At 34.7% G+C, this 25,025-nt stretch overlaps 1 protein-coding gene across 1 annotated transcript in view; it reads left to right on the plus strand.

The window, feature by feature from the left end:
* Window positions 1-25,025, plus strand: part of ZNF804B (zinc finger protein 804B) — a 447,541-nt gene that overhangs the window by 336,544 nt on the left and 85,972 nt on the right. Inside the window, exon 2 of the mRNA XM_019716413.2 lies at window positions 11,704-11,847. Coding sequence (XP_019571972.2) covers window positions 11,704-11,847 — 144 coding nt within the window. The remainder of the gene's footprint in view (window positions 1-11,703; window positions 11,848-25,025) is intronic.

Genomic DNA, 25,025 nt, shown 5'->3' on the forward strand with positions numbered 1-25,025 from the left:
GATGGAGGCAAAAATTCTATAGGAATCAAGTTTAAAAGTCACTTAATTATGTGTTGGCCATTTAAGTAAACTCAGACTTTGTATAAAGACACGGACATAAGAAGCAGAAAGCCCAAGACAGATGTCCTGGGAGTTTAATCACAGGGAATATACTTAAGAACGACATGGTCAGGATCATAATCCCTACCTTGGCTGCTGGTCAGAAATAAAACCAGATGTAATATAAGAGGAAATACAGAGTAGGAACTATGTCCTCTACGAAGATCATATGGCTTTTTGTTTATTAGTATATAAAGGAAAATTTATATTTATTCTCACTACAAAATGTAGGTTCGTTCCTTCTCAGCACCTTTTTAAACTCCAGAATTAAAGAGCACTTCAAGTATCATTCATTTTTAATATATAAGTGTCAAATCCATGACTACTAATTTAGACTTATTATACAATTCTATCTTAATAAGTTTATTCTGCTTAGATATACAGTCACATTACACAATGGCATGGCTATTTGCCTTCTCTGAATAAACAGCACTTTAAGTTCATGTCATATGATTATATATCCCTTTCTGTTGTCATTTGCAATTTGTGAATTAATTCTATCCCTGCAGGTGGTTTGAGAGTCTCTTGAGAATGGGAATTGTGTGTTATCTTGCACAGTAGAGTAACACATTAACTGATCCAAACCTTCCTAACACGACTAAATCCTTACCTATACCAAACTTCTTCAAGGATAGCATAAAAAAGTTTTTAAATAAGGTCTGAGGTATGAATTCTTTTATCTTTTGCTTTTTCTCCCCTTTCATTTCTGATATCCTTCCAATATCAGAAAAGAAGGAAGCTTCCTTTCTAAAGCCAGCCATCAGTACTAGCTAAATTCAGTGCTTAATCCACTGTAATTATCTGTAACTAGCAATCTATGGACTTGTAAAACTAACTGCTTTTTTTTATTTTTTTTATTTAATTTAAGTATAGTTGGTGTACAGTTTTATATTGGTTTTATTAGTTTGAAGTGTACAATATAATGATTTAATACTTTTTTACTTTACAATATGTTCACCCCATGAATCCTAGTGATCCTCTATCACCATGAATAAACTTATCACAATATTATTGACTATATTCTCACCCATACCCACACTCCCTCCCTTCCGATAACCGTCCCTGTGGTTTCTGTTTCTATGAGTCTGTTTTCTTTGTTTTGTTTTTAGATTCCACATATAAGTGAAACCATGCTGTGCTTGTCTTTCTCTGCCTGGCTTATTTCACTTAGCATAATACCCTTGAGGTCCATCCATGTTGTCACAAATGGTAATATTTCACTCTTTTTTATTACTGTGTAATATGCCATTGGATATCTATGTCTATATCTATATCATCTATATCACATCTTCTTTATCTATTCATCTATCAATGGACAACTTCTAAGTGCTTTTTTTTTTTTTTTTTTTAAGCTTAGGAGAATAAAGGGAAGAGGAGGTCCTCTACTGAGAGTGAGCCTATCTCTTTCTGTAGAAGATGGTTTGAAAATGAAATTTTCTATTGCTGGCATTTCAAGAGTATGAACATACTTTCTAATTATGCTTTTAAGGAGATATTGATTCTATGTTTTAAGAAAGAGAATACTTATATCTATATATCTATATTTATGTCATCTTAAAGTCTCCAGATATTTCTTTATACATATTGAGTTTTAGGGACACAAAAATCTAGTCCTTTAGATCAACCTTCTTTTCCAAATGAGGAAATATACCTCATAGAATTAATTGTTCTGCCATTGGTCTCATAAGATGCAGTCAAGAATGTGAGTTCTCATCCCGATCCGCTACTTATCATCCTATATCAATCTGAGTAAACAAAGAACTGTATTAATTTTTTTAATTTGGAAAATAATTTCTGAGGTGCCTTCCAATTACATGCCTGTATGATGGTTCTAACTTTTCTATTCCACTTCTTTTACAGTGGGCCCATAACTGCTGTTCTATTGCAGCTGGCTCTCTTAGACTGACTTTATACACAGTGGGAACAAATGCACATATACACACAAACACACACAATAGATTAGAGCGCCGCTATATAGCTTATTGAGTTGGTACTAGTGTTAACGACATGTATCGATCCTCCAACTGCTCAAGTTGCTGTAAAAATTTGTTTCAACTCTAGACTGTCCACCACAACATGGGTACACTGGACTATTGGTACTGCCATAGTGACACATGGGAACTTAGGCCCAAGTTTCCAGGTAATCAGGTTTTCTGACATTAACTGACAAATATTATTAATTTATTTTTGAAACATCGTGTGTACGAAGATCTGACAATTAAGTTCGCGAAACCATCCTAGAAAAAGAGCTACATAACTCATTGCTGAATATCACTATGGTCACCTATGAAGTACTCCTCTTGGGAAGCTATGCACTGATGCCAGCACCTAGTCCACCCTTCAAAGCAATTTTGGAACTCTTTCTGGAATGTTCATCAGAGCTGTCATCATATTACCTTTGATGTCTTGAATGTCATCAAAATGTCTTCCTTTCAATATTTCCTTTTTCTTCAGGTAAAAGAAAGAAGTCATTGGGGGCCAGTTCAGCTGAGTAGGGAGCATCTTCCAATACAGTTATTTATTTAGTGGCTAAAAACTCACAGACAGTGCCGTGTGAGCTGGTGCATTGCCGTGATGCAAGAGCCATGAATTGGTGAAAAGGTCAAGTCGTCAAACTTTTTCATACAGCCTTTCAGCACTTCCAAATAGCAAACTCGGTTAACTGTTTATCCAGTTGGTACAAATTCATAATGAATAATCCCTCTGATAGCACAAAAGCTTAGCAACATCATTGCAACAAATTCATGAACTTAATTGTCAGAGCTCGTACCCATAAAACCGGTATACAGAGTTACTTTTGATGATTTCTGAAGTTACTGATGGAAGTTTTTCAAATTTCTATGAGAATAATAATTAATAGACAAAACATAAGTGACAAATATTTCTTCCAAATTATATGACAACAGAGACAGGCTTTTGTACATCATTCCATGATCTTGAAATGAGCTCACTCTATTGCATTTCTTTTAGCCCATGTAACTGCCTTTTCCTCAAAGTAAACTACCATTTTAATACGTTGGCCTTACTTTGACACATTGTCTCAGATTGAAGTTAATATTTCAAGATTTGAGACATAGAGCTTCTGTGTAGCATACTATCACAATTGCTGAATTTCTCTAAGTTTGAAAGTAAATTATCTGTTAGAATTTCAACAAATAGAAGCCTGGAACAACAGTTTGAAATAATGGAGTGCCTTGGTGAGCACCATCAATTTTAAACATCTCTGGTTATAGAACAAGTAAACCAAATGTAGCAGACATTTTTATCAGACATGATAGCAGATATTGAAGAGAACAGATATTGAAGAGAGAATTCCCTTGGAGTTTTGGCATTGATGTAGTTCGCTTGTCCTTTTTTAAAAAGCAAAGCCATTGTCTTTAGACTGCATTAGTACATCACTTCAGGAGTTTCTAGGCCCATTTTAAGCACCTGTAGAATGTAAACACAGTTCTTTAGAACTGTACAGATTGATACCAGAACGACCTCAGACAGCTTAAGAATGGGTATTTGTCAGTGACCTGAATCTGTGAAGTGAACATATTTGCAGTCAATTCCCCAGCGAAAGCCAAGCGATGTTTACTTCATCATCTCTTCATGACCATTTCTCCCCTTGATAGTTGTTACAAATGGTGAATTTTTAAAATATGGTTTGTAATTAAGCAGATGTCACTAGCAACTTTCTAGAAAACTTACTTACCTGGCATTTTCCATTAATTTCTTTTATATTAGAAAATGAAATGTCAGAGATACTATTAATTGCATTTGTATAATAAATAGTTACAGCAGGAGTAATGGTTAATGAAAGTACTTCCTTCTAATGTACAATGAATGTATTCATTGAAATGTATTCAATTTAGGTGAATGCAAGATGTCTATCTTCATTACAGTTATACATATCTGTGGGCTGAATTGATTGGGTAGTAATTACCACCTTTATAAATAAGACAGTATTATCAGTCTGGAGGAAGAAAACCAATCTTTAAATCATATTTTACATACTCACACAATAAACACGTATCAAATTTTTTCTTTCAATTAAGGAAATTTTACCCTTGAACTTCCAAGGGATCTAATGATTGTAAGTATGGTCTGTCAGTACTCTTCCTTTTCTCAAGGTTTGCTGTGGGTTGCTCTCTGTCTCATGGGAAATGACAGACAGGAACTGAGCATCTCAAGATCTTTCCATACAAAGGGGCCCTCATTTGTCATTTGACATGCTCCAGCTCAGCTGTATGCTATGTAACATGAATTAGATTATTCTTACACCATGCAGTGTTTTTCTTTGAGTTCAACAAAAGTGTCAACTAAGATGTGACTTAGTTGACACATTTTTTCCCCTAAATCATAGACTATTTTTAAGAGCAGTTTTAGGTTTATAGAAATATTGAACACGAAGTACAGAGAATTCCCATATATTCTTCTCAACTCTTATACATAACTTTGCTTATTATTAACATTTTGAATTAATGTGGTGGGTTAGTGTGTTAAATGGTAAATCAATATTGATACATTATTATTAGCTAAAGTCTGTAGTTTATATTAAGGCTCATGCTGTGAGTTGTACAGATATATGAGTTTTGACACCAGCATACCTGTTTTAGGCTTTCCAATACTTTCCCCTTTAACACAATAAATAACCAGGCAAAAAGTCAGAAAGAAATCAAATGTATTCATTCCTTTACTCATTGCATTTACCTGTTCATGCATTCATTAATGGGAGTTTGCAAGGACTGCAATTTAATGGATTTAACCACTTTCCTGACCCTGGGTAAATTTACATACTTTTGATGCCCCTTCTTTTTCTCCATCACCAAAAGATATTACATGATTTTACTGGTGAGGCCTGGGATGTTCTCTATTAGAGAATGGTAGTCCTTTCTTGCATCTTCATGGGCTAATGCTATATTGTATTCAGTAAGGCTCATTGGTTTATGGGTGTTTTACAGTTTCATTGGCCGTTAAAGAAAAACTCTGCAAACGAGTCTACAACCTTCATACCGTAAATTTGTGCAATGCAGCATCTGTATCTGATCGATAAGCAATCTGGAAATTATAACTGCCTCTTTTTTCTTTCATGACAGACAAGTATAATTAAGTAGTAATTCAATAGCCACTATTATGATTATCTTAGAGTACACCTGGGACTGCCTTATACACTTTCTAAAGTGTTTTGTGGTAGAAGAACTATATATTAGTTTATGCTAAAGGTGGAAGCTAGAGCTGGTGGTGTAGAATGCTTATGAACAGTGGTTCTAACAGAAATGCATGTGTTTTCAAAAATAATAGCAGTTCAAATGCAGCCAATTTGGTAACTTCTACAAAATAAGCAGTTGTATAAGCAAACTTTAAATATTGAATTGTTGCTTCATGAACAGAAATGCAATCATCTCTCTGGCATCGTGCCAGTAAGTCAGAAATTTGTCATTCTTCTTGAATTAGAAATGATGTTGAGCTGACCCCCAAAATACCAACCAGTGACAGGTTCATATATTCAGTGTGGTGGTATTTATCCTCTAATCTGAGCAGATTGAATGAATCACTAATAAGGGGGGGGGGGGAGCTTTTTTTCAATTCCGGGAAGTGGCTGACATCACTCCTACCTGACCATTGATAAAAATGTCTAACTTTGGTCATATTCCATTTGACATCTAGGGAACCAATACTCAATTCTTTATGAATTGTAAGAAAAATAATAGATTATGGTAAAATGGAAAGAGAATTGTAAATCAAGAATCTGTATTCTGATTGTAAGTCTGTGTGCAGTTGCCACCCTCCTTTAAGATAATTCTTCAGAAAGCTCCTTAGGCTTCAGAAGCTACATTTTTCTTTTTAATGATTTTTCAAGAAGTTTAAACGTCCCATGATATGCTTTCACATTGCCAGGGAAGGCTGCCAAGCTGTTGGCTATGTAGTGGGAAAGGCATTCTCTGCTTTTTTATTCATTGATTTCACTTATTCAACAAATATTTATTGATACTTCCAAGTAACAAGTATCATGCTAGATGCCACAGAATACAAAAAAAATGTTTTTTTTTTTATAAAAGAAGACAGTCACATCTTTAGAGAAATAAATATTAGTAATATTAATGTTAACTAAGCACCTATGATGCTTTCTTGACTATGTGTGGAATTCCTTAATAGTCTAAAGGTTAAAAATTATTGTGAGATGAAAACATCTGAAATCCTAATTGTATAAACCAAATTTGAATTTAATAGCAGAGATTGTGCTTTCATATAAGATGGTGGGCTTAAGATGATAAGGGCTCCTCACTCTTGTTCAAATATTTGCCAATAATGAAAGTTGCATTGTAGACTCCTGGGAAAATGCATTATTTTAAAATATTGTTTTTAGTATCACATACATACAACGATACATGTGCTTGGTAGCATGTGTGCATGCACGCACACACACACGCATACACACACACACACACACACACACACACACACACACACACACACACAAAACTATCCAAACGTTAAGTACCTACTTTTTACTATGCACTGTACTAAGTGCTTCCATAAAAATGATCTTATCTTATACTTAGAACAATCCTGCAAGCTACACATTGTTCTCTTTAATTTATACTGAGATAACTGAAACGTTGGCAGTTTAAAGTGCTGTAAGATAAAGGTTGAGATTAAAGCTAGTCAGTCTCAAAGACTAATTTTTTTTTCCCTATCACAAAAATAAAATAAGTAAATAAATAAAACCCTCTAAAAAGAGTTTTCCCTCACCCAGTCCCTTCTAAAGATACAGGAAGACAATGGGGACCAAAAGAGTTTTCTTGATCATCGGAGATGGGGGGAAATGCACTCTCTGAAGCAGGATTTTATTTGGGGCCAATGTAATAGAACGGGTTAGAGGCCATTAGAATTCTTATAGCCGTCTCACACGTAACTGAAAGGTCAAATGTGAGCTTTCAGGCAAAGAATACAAATTCAGTCCTCAAAGCTCAGAGCTGGTATTACCGTCAAGGAAATATGAAGAACAGCAATTGATTTTTTCTCTTCCTTTTTAACAACCATGTCACATATTCACGACCGATAGAAACGGGAGTACCACCGTGTATTTTCCTAGTGTCCATCTCTCACCTTCAAAAGCTTGATAGAGTTTTAAAATTACAATTAGTCCTATAACTCTCTCTGGGAGCTAGGGGTTCTGTCTTATCCTAAATCTACATAAAAGTTAGCAGAGACAGCTCACAATTATGTGACATCTGGATAAAGGCTAAGTAATTGGGGCAGCCATGAGCATAGTCATTAATAGCACTGAAATCAGCCAGATCTGGGTCTGAATCCAGTCTCTGCTCTTCAATATTGAGTGAGTTTCTAAATGTGTTTGTGCCTCACCTTCCATATTTTGTATGGGATAATAACAAATAATACTTCATAGGGTTATTGTGAAGATTAAGGGAGTTAAGATGTATAATGTGCTTGGCAGATTTCTGGTTTACAATGAGAGTTCAGTGGATGTTAGTATGTAAGCATCATTACAACAATAAAAATAATTTGGTAGCAAACATCCATATTTCTAATTGAATGCATTATTCCAGTCAGAATACTTGCCACTTTACAGACGTCCCTATTATATGCATGAATGTAAAATTCTTGGTGTGAAAAAGTACATTTTCCCTTCTTGCACCCCAAATATTAATTATGAAATGTAATTAATTACTACAGAATTCTTGCTGAACTGCAACATAAAATGCCTACTGGCAATACCTAATGTTTTTTTAAATGACTCTTGTTAAGATAACTGTCATGTCCAATTTATAATTCATTTTCAACCTTTTAATGAATCACTGAGAATGGTTAACAAGAAGTTTTATTTTTCACACATATTATTTTTTCTGTTAAAGAAGTTTCCAAATGCTCCTCTTCCTAGGCAAACTGTGAGAAGAGAAATTTGAATAACTAGCAAATGAACATCTGTATATACATGTACTACATTGTGTTCGCCACCAAAAGTAGTTTCCATCCATCACCGTACAATTGACTCCCTTTACTCATTTTGCCCTCCTTCCACCCCACTTCCACTCTGGTAACCACCTGTTATCTGCCTCGACAATTTTTTCTGTGTATGTTGTTCATCTGTTTTGTTTTTGTTTCTTGTGGAATATTAAAAAACAATTTTTCTCAACTAGTATGAACTAGGAAAACTCTATAGTAACTTGTGATTATTATTCTATCACAATTTATAGTGTTTACCTCTTTACATTAATTATCCCATCCTAGACTGTAGCATTCTGAGGTAAAGACCCAATAAAAAATTGACATTGAGAAGTTGCTTAACAAGAGATTTTTGAATGTATGAATGCTTACTGGTTAGTTGGATGAATGCATGTTTAGATGGATGGATACAATGGTTGTTTGGGTGAAGGAGGCAGCATAATACAATGGCAACTGTGCACCTGTTTGACCATTATCTGATTTTATACAAATCATGGTATTACTAAACATCATTTGCCTCTTCTGCTAATTGGCAGCTTTAGACTATATGATGCCTCTCCTACTAGTCATAGACCTTATCCTCCAGTCTCTGAGACATACAGCTGGACCAGCTCAGCCCCATCTCCATAGATAGTCCAATTTCACTTGAGAACAGGCCTACTTTATATTGAATGATATCACAGGCCACTTAGGTTATGCTTCTTTTACTCAGCTCTAGCTTGAATCTCAGTATGCAAGTTTTGCCAAAGATTCTTAAGGACTCATCTTTTTTCTTTTCCTCTATGATTCCTCTGGCCCTACCCAACTATTGTCCTCTGCTTGGTATTTCTACTCTCAGGTGTCCACTACCCCATTTCTAATCCCTAGTCACCTGCTGTTGTGTTTATGTTCTTACTTGTGGCTTTGACAGATACACTGGGTTGTGAACTCTGTATGCTTTGCTAACGGCATTTATATCCAACTTGCACATGGCTTCCTCTCTTAGTAAAGGGACTAGAATATGCCCTGGGAAGTGTCATTAATCCTTAGAAGGAAGAGAAATAGGTATATCAGCACCATTTCCTGTCAAGAAAAATGAAGCAAGAAATGGGGTATGCAATTTAGTCTGACTTTGTAAAATGTGAACATTCACAGGAGGTGGTATGTGACTAAAATGTTGGTAGAACTATCTTATAATTATAGCATTTTTCATTGAAAGTCTTGTAATGTCATAATTAAAGGATGTTTTGGAAATAAAAGATGTTTAAATGGAGATACCAAGAATCACTGGAGAAGCTTCTCTCCTGGTCATTGAGCTATTGTCATAAAATACTCTACATAACCTGGTATTAAATGAAAACACATTTTAATCACAGATTCACCCCATATTCTCAGTTGCCATACCATCACTCCCAGTTAATAAAGCTGAGGCATTTTAGGTTGTTTTCTCAGTGTCATAATAATGTAAGAATTATGGATAACACAAAGTAGTCCCTAGTTCCAAACCAGTCTCTGAAATTATACCAAGAAAGGGCAAGGTGAGAATGACTAGATGAGAAATAATGGTTTCCCCCAATGATAAGCCTACTAAACCAAGAAATTTAGCTCTACTTCAATACCATAACCCTGCCTCAATTCTCAACAGTGACTATGCTAGCAGATCATTACCCCAGTTCTTTGAGTAACTGGGTTTTTGTCCTGAAATTGGAGTCCACATTCTCATCACTGGATACATCCTCTCCAATAGCTTTTGTATGCCCCACCAGCCTAGAATGTAACCAAATTCCTACTTCAACCCTCTTAGATAGGAAATCCAGATAGCTGATCTAGTTTTGTTGTTTGTTAATGGTACTCATGTGCTTTCTGCCCTCTGCCATGTGTGTTAGCCTCTTCTATTTGGGCTTAAGTCATTATTTTCCTGTGTCTAAATTAATTAATTGACCCATTGCTTCACGGAACCCTGTTAGAATCTGCCTAAATTCTTTGTGCTTGCTTTCTTGTCTGGGCAGTGATGCCCCTATGCTTTAGGTTTATGGCGTGATTTCTTTTTAGAGAGAGTTAGTCACTTTGCAGAAATAAAGCTAAGATGTCATTCATTTTTTATGCATATTTATTTAGTGTCCTCTATGCCAGTTATTCTTTTACTTAGGCACTGGGATAATAGAGAACTTGCAGAATGGGGAGGCATGAATATGGAAGCCACCATTTTCCATTAATTTATGTAATGCATATTAAATAGGCACCTATCTGGGCTAGACAATATGTTGGCATTGTGGACACAAAAATGAATACAACAGCCCCTGCCTTCACTGTGTTTATGGGAGCAATAGACATGAAAACAGATTATTTAATATTATGTGGCATGTCTAGTAATAGAATTAAAGAGGGTAATATGGGAACATGAACTGAAACAAGATGACACCGATGAGGTAGGAAGGAGCTTGTGTGGTATATTAAGAGGACTGGCTTTAACAGGAGATGGTAAAGTACAGTTGTTTATTACCATGGATGTGAGGCACAGGTTATTTGAATTAGAATCCTCTCTCCACTTAGTAACCACGAGTCTGTGCTCTCTCTAAGTGTTGAGTGATGCATCTGTAAAATATAGATTTAAATAGAACTTATTTTTGGAGGGTTTTTGTGAGGAATAAATGAAATCATTTGCATACTTAGCCTAATACCTGGCACATATTTATGCACAATAAGCATTCATTACTATTATTCTACAGGCAATGAGAGAATTCAACTGAATTTTAAGCAGAGGAATGAGGTGGCCAAAGCTCTGTTTGAGACAAGGCATAGTCAAAATCGTAAGCATAGTAGTCTTGAAAAATAGGTGATAATCTCTTTGGTGATATTTATCAGGAACCGATGCTTTTGGAGGAAACTAAGGCTGGAGTTAGAGATGATGGATAAATAGGGCTGTAGCTATACATACTCCCCAGGGAGAGTGTGTGCAGTGGATATTCAGTTGAGTGAAAATAAACCTTTGGGGCACACAAAAATGTCAGGGGTAGTATCAATAGAAGAAATGTCTATGAAGGAGACAAGGTTGGAATTATCATAGATATGTTGGGTAATAAGTAACATAATGGAGGCTTTCTTCTCCTGGAAAAGGCTTCCCGGAGGGAGCAAAGAGCCAGATTTAGGTAATGAATACAAGCTTACCAATTTGACAACGTGGGAAAAGCATTATGTGCAGAGAATAGCAAGCCCCAATATTGACGCTCTCAGTGAGGCTAAAATACATGACACATAGGTGAATTATGTAAGACAATGTAATCGAGGTCTCAATAAAATATTGTACTAGAGAGGCCTTGTGGTGTTTGAGATTGGTCATGGGATAGGCAGAGAAATGGTAATGTTCCAGTTAGATGAGTCAGCAGAACCGCAAGCTGGAAATGGATGGTAAGAAGAGAGATGAGTAACGACAAGATTACAGCTGGTCTCTTCTGAGGGCTCCGTTGAGATAGTTCATTATATGTTTATTGATAACTTAGAGATAAGGCTGAGCTGAAAATTACTTCCACCAGTGCCATGAACTTCCAAAAAATAATGAGCCTCACTGTATTATTTCAGTCACAGTAAAGTTAAATAGCAACTCGAATAATATAAGATCTGGTTATGCTATTAGAGAGAAATCTAACCAATATTTTTTGCCTTTTTTAAAAGGATTTTCCAGAAAAGGAGACGTCCACAGCAAAGGCCCTGGAGGATGTAAAGGCAAACTTTTACTGTGAATTATGTGACAAGCAGTATCACAAACACCAGGAATTTGACAATCATATTAATTCTTACGATCATGCTCATAAGCAGGTAAGCCAAAGTGGGAAAAATTCTTCATATTCCTGGATTTACAGCTATAGAACTGAATGTGTGCATTTGACCTTATTTATTATCATCTAAGACGCTGAAGTAAAACCATTTTATATCTATTTTTTTCCTTGAACGTTTGTGTTTACTGTTTAAATGTTAAGTGAAATACTTTTTTTCCAAAAAGTAGCATAAAATGGTAGGTGAACTTGGAGATGATCTAAGACTAGACTGACATTTATTTTAGAATTACGTATATGGGAAAACCACAACCCAGTACAAATAGTGCCAAATTCAAAACTACCTAGCTAGCTAGTGGCAGAACTAGAAATCTTAACCAGTGATAGGACAGAATCTGTTAAAGAGTTCTTTGAAGAGTTCCAAGGTGTAGGTGTAGGGCAGGGGTGTCCAAACTGCGGCCTGCGGGCCAACTGCGGCCCATGATCCATTGTTAATTGGCCCGCAGCAAATTCCAAAAATATATTTAGTTTGCTTAAATAAACCAGGTGAGGCAATACATACTTCACCTCGAGTAAGTGGCCCGGCTGTTTGTGTATTTTACCACATATGGCCCTTGGTGAAAAATGTTGAAAAAAGTTTGGACATCCCTAGTGTAGGGAATACTAGGTCTTTGGGAAAATGATTCTAAATAGGTTACATTTTTCCAAGAATACTCTCTTCGGAGAGTCGAACTGGTTACTTAATAAATAAACCATTGGAAACAAACAAAAACTCAGAAAGGCTATGTTGAGGGGTAATGGCAATTGGAAACATTTCATTTCCTCAAAAGGATATATAGTTATCAGTATAGATATTCTATACACAGCTGCTAATAGTCTCTATTTTCATCTGTCTGTGAAAGACGAGGCTATTGTTCTCATCCAGTTAGATCTTAGCCTTGCTGCACAAGGTATGTAAATACTGGGCATTTAGGAATTAGGAGGGTTAAATAAGGAAAAAAGTCCAAATAAACAGGATTGTTGCTGACAGCCGTGAGAAGGTGCACACTCCTGATGCTAAATGGCCCAGATATCTCAGAATATATGTGTGTCTTATATAATCTAGACCTAAAATATTTCTTCAGAATGAACAATGAATATTTTGACTAATCTCACACTAATGTTTATTGAGTACACACAAAAATATATGGCCTTGGGAGATGCAAGATACAGTTTTTATCTTTAAAGATATGGCATGTGTAGATAATTGACTATATTTCACTGACCAGAGCAAGCACAATGGGATCAATTATTTCAGGACTATGATTCACAAATCTTAGTGTGCATAATAATCACTTTGGAACTAATAATGCAGATTCCCAGACTCTCCTTCAGATATTCCCATTCAATAGTTCAGAAATGGGGCTCATTTCAAAATGATATCAAATGGAATGTTTCAAACATATATAAAAATGATCTATCTGGCTATCATCCAACTCCAACAACAATCTTTTTTTTTTTTTCATTTACACCACCACGGCTTACCCCCCTCCCACCACCACCATGCATTACTTTGAAGACATCATATCATTTCATCTGAAAGTATTTCAAGATGTATAATGATGCTTATACAACATAATATGTATCATATATAAAAATTAGCAGCAATATCTTAATATCAGTTAGTGGTCTTGTTTCCTTAGTTGTCTCATAAGTGATTTATGAATTTGGGTCAGTTGAAATCAGGATCCAAAAATATCCTCACTTTTGGTTGACACATCTTTAAGTTTCTTTTAATATACAGTTGACCCTTGAACACCATGCATTTGACCTCCACAGGTCCACACATATGCAGATTTTTTCTATAAATATATTGGAGAATTTTTTGGAGATTTACAACAATTTGAAAAAACTCAGAGACAAACCATGTACCCTAGAAATACTGAAAAAAATAAGAAAAAGTTGGATGTGTCACAAATGAATAAATGTAGGTAGATACTAGTCTATTTTATCAATTACTATAAAACATACACAAATCTATTATTAAAAAATTGAAAGTTATCAAAATTTGTACACAAAACACAGACCATACATGGTACCATTCACAGCTGAGAGAAATGTAAACAAATGTAAAGATGCGATATTAAATCATAACTGTAAAATTAATTGTAGTGTATACTGTGCTACTGTAATAATTTTGTAGCCACCTCCTTTTGCTATTGTGGTGAACATAATTATTTCCAGTATCTGCTTAAAACATCATGTGATGCTAATCATCTCTGCATAAGGTTTGTCTCTCCAGTAAATTATGTATCGTAGTAAAAAGTGATCTCTTGCAATTCTCACATATTTTTCATCGTGTTTAGTACAGTACTGTAAACCTTGAATAACACCTTGGGGCCTATATGAAGTGCCCGTAGTGATGCTGAAACTACTCCCAAGAAGCAGAGAAAAGTCATGGAATTACATGAAAAAGTTGAATTGCTTGATGTGCACCATATGCTGAGGCCAGCAGCTGTGGTTGCCCATCATTGTACGATGAATGAATCCAGCATAAGGACCACTGTAAAAAAAAGAAAAGAAAATCTGTGAAGCCATCACAGCAGCTATGCCAACAGGCACAAAAACCTTGCACTTTTTGCAAAACACTTTTTTTATCTCATATTGAAAATGCAGCTTGTATGTGGGTGCAGGATTGCTATAAGAAAGGCGTACCTATAGACTCAAATATGGTTCGAGAAAAAGTGAAGTCATTATCTGACAGCATAAAGCAAAAGGAAGGTGAAGGATCTAAAGCTGGAGAATTTAATGCCAGCACAAAGGATAGCCTGATAATTTTAGAAAGAGGTTTGGCTTAAAAAAAAATGTCAAGATAACAGGAGAAGCAGCTTTTGCCGACCAAGAGGCAGCAGTGAGTTCCCAGACACCATTAAGAAAATCACTGAGGAAAAAGGATATCTGCCTGAACAGGTTTTTAATGCAAACAAAAGTTCCCTATTCTGGAATAAAATGCCATAATTCACATTTGTTAATAAGGAAGAGAAATGAGCACCAGGAATTAATTCAGGAAGCAATAGACAAACTCTATTGTTTTGTGTGAATGTAGTCAGGTTTATAAGCAGGACTGCCCTTATCTATAAAGCTGCTAACCCCTGAGCCTTGAAGAGAAAAGATAAACACCAGCTGCCACTCGTTTAGTTGTACAACAAGAAGGCTGGGACAATGGGAATCGTTTTTCTGTATTGGTTCCATCCGTGCTTTGTCCCTGAAGTTAGGAAGTACCTTGCCAGTAAGTGACTGCCTTTTAATTATTTTTTAAATTTTATTAAATTTATTGGGGTGACATTGGTTAGTCAGCTGATATAGGTTTTAAGTGTACAATGCTATAATATCACCTGTATAGGCATTGTAGGTTCATCACCCAAAGTCAAACCTCCTTTTTTCATTATATATTTGACCCCTTTTACCGTTTTCTACCTCTCTCCCAATCTCCTTTATGTCTGGTAACCACTATAATGTCTGTGTCTATGAGTTTTTCTTTGTTTGTTTGTCGATTTTTGGTTTCAGTTTTACATCTCATACATGAGTGAAATCATATGGTTCTTGACTTTTTCTGCCTGACTTATTTCACTTAGCATGATAATCTAAGATCCATCCATGTTGTCACAAATGGCAGTATTTCATCTTTTCTTATGGCAGAGTAATATTCCATTGCCTATATGTACCACATCTTTATCCAATCATCTATCGAAGGGCACATCAGTTGTTTCCATGTCTTGGCCACAATGAATAATGCTGCAATGAATATAGGAATACATATATCTTTATGGATATTTATTTTCAGATTTTTTGGGTAGATACCCAGAAGAGGTCACATGGTAAATCTATTCTTAATTTTTTGAGGAGTCCCCATACTGTTCTCAATAGTGGCTATACCAATTTACATTCCCACCAGCAATGTTTGAAGGTTCCTTTTTCTCCACAAGCTCTCTAACACTTCCTATTACTTGTCTTGTTGATAATAGCCATTCTAAAGGATGTGTGGTTGTATCTCATTGTGGTTTTGATTTGCATTTCTCTAATAGCTAGTGAAATTGAGTATCTTTTCATGTATCTTTTGGCCATTTGTATATCTTCTCGGAAGAAGTGCCTGTTCAAGAATTTGACCTTAAAGTTATTTGATATGCACAATGCCCCTGGCCATTCAGAAACCCATGGGTTCAACACCGAACCGTCAAAGTGGTCTATTTATCCACACATTGTTTCTAATTCAGCCTCCAGATCAGGGAGTCATAATGACCTTTAAGGCTCATTACATATGGTACTCTATGGAAAATATTGTCAATACTATGAAAAAGAACCCAATAGAGAGAATATCATAGGAATCTGGAAGGATTACACCATTGACAATGCCATTATTGTCATAGAAAAAGCCATGAATGTATCAAGCTCAAAATAATAAATTCCTGCTGGAGAAAACTGTGTCCAAATGTTGTGCATGACTTCAGAGGATTTACAACACAGCCAATCAAGGAAATAATAAATGATATTATGAATATGTCAAAAATGGTGTGGGGTGAAAGTTTTCAAGATATGGATCTTGGAGAAATTCAATATCTCATAAATACCACACCAGATAAATTAGCAGAAGACAACTTGATGGAGATGAGTGCTTCTGTACCAATGCCAGATGTTGAGAAGGAAGACATAGAAGAAACAGTACCAGAAAACAAATTGACATCAGACAATCTGGCAGATGGGTTTCAATTGTTCAAGACCACTTTTGACTTATTTTTGTGATCTAGACCCTTCTCTGACACAGGCACTAAAACTAAAGCAAGCAGCAGCAGAAGGATTGGTACCATATAGAAATATTTTTAGAGAAATGAAAAAGCGAAAAAGTCAGACAGAAATTATGATGTATTTCCATAAAATTACACCTGTGTGCCTGTCTCTCCTGCCTCTCTTTCCATCTCTTCCACCTCTTCTGCCTCTGTCACAACTGAAATAGCAGAACCAGCTTCTCCTGTCCCTCTCCTTCTCAGCCGATCAAGGTGAAGAAAAGGGGGATGAAGACCTTTGTGATGACCCACTTCCACTTAATGAATAGTAAATAGCCATCATGCCATACAGTTAATAAGTGTACCTGTTGTGTATATGTGTGTCTTGGTATGAAAATCTAATAACTGTACAACAAGAACCATATGCAATGTTTTTGTATCATCATTATCATCCTCACCTAAGTATTCACCATGTAGAACATCATGCACAAGACTTGTGTTGAAGTGGATAGCTTATCCTACCATAGGCATAAGGTGAGTGATATTTAATATAAAATTAATAGTGTGTTAGTTTTCATACTGTTTTATACATTTGCTTTCAAAGAATTACATTACTGTGTGTATGCCTCTCTCTCTCTCTCTCTCTCTCTCTCTCTCTCTCTCTCTCTCTTTCTATCTCTCTCTCTCTTTCATAATTGGAGAGACTTTATCAGCTTATCATCACAGGTAAGTGTTTTTTTAATGTAACAAAAATGTCAATACTCTGTTAAGAATATGACTGTTATACTATACATGATAAAAATTTTATAATGATTCATTCATTAGTGTATAGGCTAGGCTACCATGAAACAATAGTATCAAGTACACTAACCTACCATACAGCAATCATATTGCTGCTTCTTCAGTATCAATATATTAATCATTATACTTGTGAATAAATGTAAATTTCTTTTTCACATTATCTTTTTATTTTTGATGTCTACTATTAATACATATAACACCTAATGTTTTGTATCCTATAAGACCATATTGATGTGGGTACTGACAGATGGGTCATCTTGTAAACACACGATGTAAACTTATGGTATCAATAAATGCATACAGTACCATAAATGCACTTTCTCTTACTATTTTCTTAATAACATTTTCTTTTCTCTAGCTTACTTCAATGTAAGAATACAGTATACAATACATGTGACACAAAAAGTATTTGTATGTATTAATTGACTATTTATGTTATTGATAAAGCCAACAGGTGGCTATCAGTAGTTAAGTTTTGGGGGATTCAGAAGTTATATGTGGATTTTCAAATGTATGGGAGGTTGGTGCCTTTAACCCTGCATTGTTCAATGGTCAACTGCATATTTAAACTATCGGTTTTTCATTCCACCTTTAAATTTTATCCTTTGCAATTTATTTGTTAAAAAAAAAGGGGGGGGGGATTATTTTGCACATTCGTCATTTTGCTGAATGCAACCCAGTACTGTTTTTTCACATTTTCTCTATCTTCTGTATTTCCTTTAAACTGATTGTTATAGATAGAGGTCTGGTTAAATGCAGGTTTATATTTTTTCTTGGCAAATATATATGAGAGGGCATATTTTGTCTTTCCATGAGAAAGCATACAATATCTAGTCGTTTCTTTTTTTATGATTAAATTTGGGAAGTAGGTTTGGGTACTAACAACTTAATCCATACATCATTGAGTACCCCACCAGTGTTTGTCCACTAATGTTTTTTGTAGCCATAGATGATCATTCACTTAAATCCATTATTTCATTTGCAGTTGTAAAATGATGATTCTAATTATTTTTATTCTTTCATCATTTATTAGGTGTATCTATAAAAAGAAACTTCCCATAAGCATCATCTGCGGGGGATTTTATGTAGGTGGTCTTCAGGCTACCTATTAAGGGGGGAAAACATTCTAGGAATTTAGAGAAATATGTGACCAGGAAAGTCTTATAGGATAGTGACGTTTGATCTGTGCTTCAAATATGCATAAGTTTAAATGGTGACAATGGAAAAGCAAGAAGCTAAGGTGAGGAAACGGAAGAACATGAGGCATCTTTTGAAAACTATGGAAAGTATTGGACTAAGGGGGATGTATTCTCCATGCCTGATCTGGATACCACAGTCTCCCTCATATTCTGGAATTCTGCCTAATCAATTTCCCTTTTTATAACTTTCTTAAATCTTGTTTCCATTGGCTTTCCAACATTTTGATAAAACAACTTTTCCTCAGTCCTTCTATTTTTGCATTCATTTCTGTTTTTCATTATGTTTACCAGTATTCCAACATTCCTAGGCATGCTCCTTCATCAAACAATGATTGAATTTCTACTGTGTGCTGCGGTTCTAGTTCTTAAACATAGACTAATTTGGTCCCTAGCTTTAGGGAGCCTATAATCTAACAGGAGACAGAAACCTTAATAAATCTTTAAATTAGATCGATTTAAGTGTTATAGAAATTGTATACCTAGAATACTAAGACAGCATACAAAATTGGTTCAAGAAAGAAGAGATGGAAAGTGAGCTGGAATTTTTAAAGAATGAATAGAAATTAACCATGTCATCAAGAATGGTAGGCCCAATGTAGTAGAAAATCTATATCAAGGCACAGTTATAAAGCCTGGCCCATAGGGAGAGAAACTGAAAAAAATTCCCTATGGCCACTAAAGTCACCACTACTCTCCTGGAGAACTCTTTAAAAAACTTTGAGACTGAATCTCATTCTTTTGCAATAACTGTAGCTATCATTCTTCATTTTGCATCTCCTTCCATCATTCATATTTAATCTCATTCTTGAATATTTACTAGGACCGTCTAACTGGACTCCCTGCCTCCAGTATTTTTCCTGCTCAGAACGAACCTACCCATTTATGGCCAGAGTAATATTCCAAATGACCACATTTATGCTATCATTCCCTACTTGGAATCTTCAATAGGTGATGATTGACTTTTTAAGTAGTCTGAACTACTTAGTTTGTCATTCAAAATGACTATAGTCTGGCTCTTGCTTCCATATCCAGATTTCTCTCTTGCAACTCCAGAATTTCCCTACAGTTTCCCAAAAATGCTTTATGACTTCCCACCTGCTCATCTTGGCTCATAATCTTGCCTCTGCCTGGGATGCCCTCCCATCTTGTGGCTGCATTTCAACATATACTTCTGCATATTTAAGTCGTAGACTGACAACTTATATCTGGATATTAAAAAATCTTAGCTCTCATGGTAAGCTGATTTAATAGCATTTCCCAAATTCCATTTGATCAAAACCTCTTGATGTTGTGCAGAATTTTATGCATTCTGCCCACTTTGGAAAACATTGAAATAATTGTTTGCTGTAGTCCTTGTAATATGGCTTTCTTGGGTAGTATTGAAATACTTCTGTCTAAAGATTGTTTTGGCCCCAAATATTTTGAAAATTACCTGAATTTTAAATGGAGCTGAGTGTACAATTTTCCTTTTAAAAGAAATTGAATATTGTGTACAGAAAAAGAGATTGCACTAAAGTAGTGCATGCAAAAGTTTTTTTTTGTTGTTGTTGTTCTTTTTTAATTCCAAAGCTAAATACGCCTATTTGGTTCTTGCTTCAGTAAGGGCTCTTCTTGATTGTAATGATGACTATAATAATGATGGTGATGAGGATTTGGCTGGGAGTATTTTTGGCCGGAATAATGTGAGCAGTTTCCTTAATTTTATTTTCCATGTGGATACTGACAAAATATCTGGCCTCTTCTGTTAAACTTCCAACAATATGGTCTTTTGGGTGCACTTAGAAGTGAATCCAAAAATCACATGGCATTAATTCTAGTACCCATTAATATAACCGCTTAGAACTAGAAATAAGGTATTCTGAATTCTCCTCTCTGCTTTTCCTTCTCTAATTTATACTTCTTAAGATCCTTCAGTTTAATAACTGATTTCTAAAACTTTTGTACTGTCTTGTATCTAAATAGCAGTATCGTGTGTTTATTTTATTGCAAAGATTAGGTTATTCATAGATTTATTATATTTCTAGAATAGTAAGTCAATACATAATTTTAAAGAATAAAGTAAAATAGTCTGAGATTCATAGCTTTAGATTAATTGCATTAGACACATTTTTCTATAATTTGATCAAAAATTAAGATATTTTTCTTAGGTATTATTTGTAGAGAAAGTTAACATCAGTAACAAAGCTGGTATTTTTATATCCCTCAAGAAGGGGAAAAGTGAATTTTAGATTTGGCAACCCAATTCTATGTATAACTAATGTTTTTAAAAATGTTTTAGCTGTTGCCTTAAGCTTATAATTCCAAATGAATGTTAAGCATCACCACTGAAGTAATTTGAATGTGTAAACAAATTACAGTAACTTAAAGACAGTTACTGTAATTATTAATATAGTTAACATGTCAATAACAAGTAATTCTTTGTCAGACTACTACAAGTGGTAATCTCTCAAGACTGTTAGCAGCAAATGTATAATATTGGAATGAAAAATGAATATTCTTATAAGCAGCAGAAGTCTCTTCTGCCCCAGAGACATTCTGGCTCATCTCAATTTAGAAAAAACACAAATGAGCTGGATCTCTATATGATTAACCCATGCAAATATCTTCAATAATAAAAACCAAATCCACTTTCAGATCCTCCACTTGTGAGCTTAATCCTCCTAATCTTTGTTTGCTTCACAATAGGATTTATTTTCACTTAGGAGGAGCTGCTCACTTGTCAAGCCTGTACTTGAAACCCAACTGATTCATTCTAAAGAAAAGTACAATTGAAACCTATATAATTTTACTAACCAATGTCACCCCAATGAAAAAAAATAAAGTACAAGATGAGAAAAAATATGTATGTTGTTTTGGATTCTCCACATCTCTATCAGGATAAAATAATAGAATGGAGAACTATGTTTATCATCTTGTCTCCAAGAGGAAAATACTTCCAAATTACTAAACGAATTAAATCGTTACCTCTTGCTTGGTTCCTACAATATGATTTATATTTTCTCCAAATACTGCCCAAATTAGCCCAATAATATATTTCAGCATAGTATGTTTAAGTTAGTAGTCTTCTTAATGGGGCAACAAAACTTCAAATTCTAGTTGATCTGTAGGGTCAGCAAGATTGAAGAAATATAGGCTGGAGTATCTGTAATGAACACTCAGAACCATAAAAGTTGATAAAATAAATAATACTTATCTCCTGCTATGTTTTGCATTCTATAAACCCAGATTTCCCCTGTGTGTGTGTGTGTGTGTGTGTGTCTGTCTGTCTGTCTGTCTGTCTGTCTGTGTGTGTAAAACTGTTTTCACATTGGCTAAGAGGCTTTTTGATCTCACAGTTGTCTCCCAACTGAAAAATAAATAAATTAAAAATCTGCGTTCTGGCTCTTTTTGTCTCAGATGTGTTCAATGCTTTCCTGCCTTTGGGCATTTGCAGTTTCTCTGTAATGTTCTTCATCTGACCTTTATCTTCCTGGTTCTTCTCTTAATTTGTGTCTTAGTTTAACGACAGGTCACCTCTTCTGCATGATCATTCCTTTGCACTCTAACTCAGGTAGTCAGTTGTCAGTTCTCCAAATCCTGATAGCCTGTTGGCACTATCAGTAGTGTTTGGAGTCAACCTGTACTGGCCCTTCAGAGTTAATTGTTCAATATTCAAGAATTCTGTGAACTGATTCTTGAACCATTGTTAGCTTGGAATAAACAATGGTGGGAGATCCAAAAACACTACAAATAGGGCTTCTAATGTTATTTTTTTTCCCAGAGATTTGCTATATGAGAACACCATTAATATGCTGTAAATTTTTTTTGTTTACTTTATGCATATTTTTTCCTCTGCCCACTCTCCTTCCATTAGCTCCACAAAGAGAAGAGCAGGACACTGTGGGTTCTATTAGCCAGGTATCCCTTTATCCCTAGAACTTAGAGTAGTGTCTGGCACATAGTAATGACTCAATAAATATATTTTTAAGAATTAATGAGTAGCTGAATATGTGAGTTTCTAGAATTGGCCATGCCACTCTGTCTTATATCAATATATTCACCCATCATTGATCAATCACTTTTTTCCAGTTTTTTTTTTTTTTGAGAAATAATTGACTTACATCACTGTACAAGTGTAAAGCATACAGCATGATGATTTGATTTATACATATTGTGAAATTATTACCAAAATAAGTTTATCTAACATTCACCATCTTATATAGATACAATGAAAAAGAAAGAAGAAAAGAAAAATGAAAAAACTTACCACAGTAATGAGAACTGTTAAGATTTACTCTCTTAACAACTTTTCTTTTCTTTTTTGACTATTTTAACATCTATTTTTTACATATCATACAGCAGTGTTTACTATAGTCATTATGTTGTACATTAATTACATCCATAGTACTTATTTATCTTATAGCTGGAAGTTTATACCTTTGGACCACCTTCCTCTAATTCCCCTTCCCCCTGCCTCTGGTAACCACCAGTCTGATCTCTTTCTCTATTAATTTGCCTTTTTGTTTTGTTTTGTTTTAGATTTCACACACAGACATAAACACACACACACACACACACACACACACACACACACACACACACACGAGATCATATGGTATTTGTCTTTCTCTGCCTGACTTTTTTCACTTAGCGTAATGACTCCAAGCTCTATCCATGTTGTCACTGATAGTAGGCTTTCTTCATTTTTTATGGCTGACTCACATTTCATTATCTATATCTATATCTATCTCTATATCCCTATATCTCTATATCTCTATCTCTATCTATATCCATATCTATAGGTATAGATATATAAATATATCACAGCTTCTTCACCCATTCATATGTCAATGGACATTTAGGTTATTTCCGTGTCTTCGTTATTGTGAATAATGCTGCTATGAATATGGGGATGCAAATATCTTTTCAAGTTAGTGTTTTTATTTCCTTTGGCTATATTCCCAGAAATGGATTGCTGGATCATAAGGTAGTTCTATTTTTAATTTTTTGACAATCCTACATACTGTTTTCCATAGTGGCTGTACCAATTTACAATCCCAGCAAGAGTACACAAGGATTTTTCGGTTTTTCTTCTATGCCAGCATTTGTTATGTCTTGTCTTTTTGATGATGGCCATTCTAGCAGACAAGAGATATCTAATTGTGGTTTTAATTTGCATTTCCCTGATGACTGGTGATGCTGGAACATTTTTTCATGTACCTGGTGGCCTTTCATGTATCTTCTTGGAGAAAAATGTTTATTTGGGTTTTGCCCATTTTTTAAACAGGATTATTTATTTATGTATGTATTCATTCATTCATTCATTCATTTATTTATTGATTGATTTATTTGTTTGTTTGTTTATTTATGCTATTGAGTTGTATAAGTTCTTTATATATTTTGGATATTGTCCTCTTATCATATATATGGTATGCAATATTTTTTCCCATTCCATAGGTTGTCTTTTCACTTTGTTGATACTTTCTTTTGCTGTAAAGAAGCTTTTGAGTTTGACGTAGTTCCACTTGTTTATGTTTCATTTTGTTGCTTGTGCTTTATGATATATCAAAATAATCATTGCCAAACTGATGTCAAGGAGCTTTATTGCCATTTTCTCCTAAGAGTATCATGGTTTCAGATCTTACATTTAAGTCTTTAATCCATTTTGAGTTAATTTTTGTGAGTGGTGTAAAATAAGGGTCCGATTTCATTCTTTTATATGTGAATGTCCAATTTTCCTATTTATTGAGGAGACTGTATTTTCTTCATTTATTATTTTTGACACCTTTTCCAAATGTTAGTTAATTATATGGTTTTATTTTTGGTCTCTTAATTCTGTACCACTGGTCTATGTGTATGTTTTTATGCTGGTACCATACTCTTGATTATTATAGTTTTATAATACAGCCTATCTGTAAGTGTGATGGCTTACTGCTTTGTTCTTCTTTGTCAGGATTCCTTTGGATATTTGGGGTCTTTTGTGGATCCATATAAATTTTAGGATTGTTTTCCTCTTCTCTAAAAAAATGCCATTGGAAATCTTGACAGGGATTGCATTGAATCTATAGATGGCTTTTTGTAGTATTGACAAAAAGTTTCTATACTACAGAATTTTGTATGTTAATTTTGTATCCTGCAACTTTACTGAATTTATTGATTAGATATAACAGTTTTTTGGTTGACCCTTTAGGATTTTCTGTATAAAAATCATGTTATCTTCAAATAGATACTATTTTCCTTCTTCCTTTCCAGTTCTGATACATTTGTTTATTATTTATTTATTTATTTATTTATTTATTTATTTTTAATAAAAGTTATTGGAGTGATATTGGTTAATAAAATTACATAGGTTTCAAGTGTACAATTCTGTAATACATTATATATATATATATATATATATGTATATGTGTGTGTGTGTACATGTGTGTGTGTGTATATATATATATATGACTGTGTGTTCACCACCCAGAGTCAGATTTTCT

Source organism: Rhinolophus sinicus, linkage group LG09 (genome assembly GCF_036562045.2).
Source record: "Rhinolophus sinicus isolate RSC01 linkage group LG09, ASM3656204v1, whole genome shotgun sequence".
Taxonomy (NCBI): domain Eukaryota; kingdom Metazoa; phylum Chordata; class Mammalia; order Chiroptera; family Rhinolophidae; genus Rhinolophus; species Rhinolophus sinicus.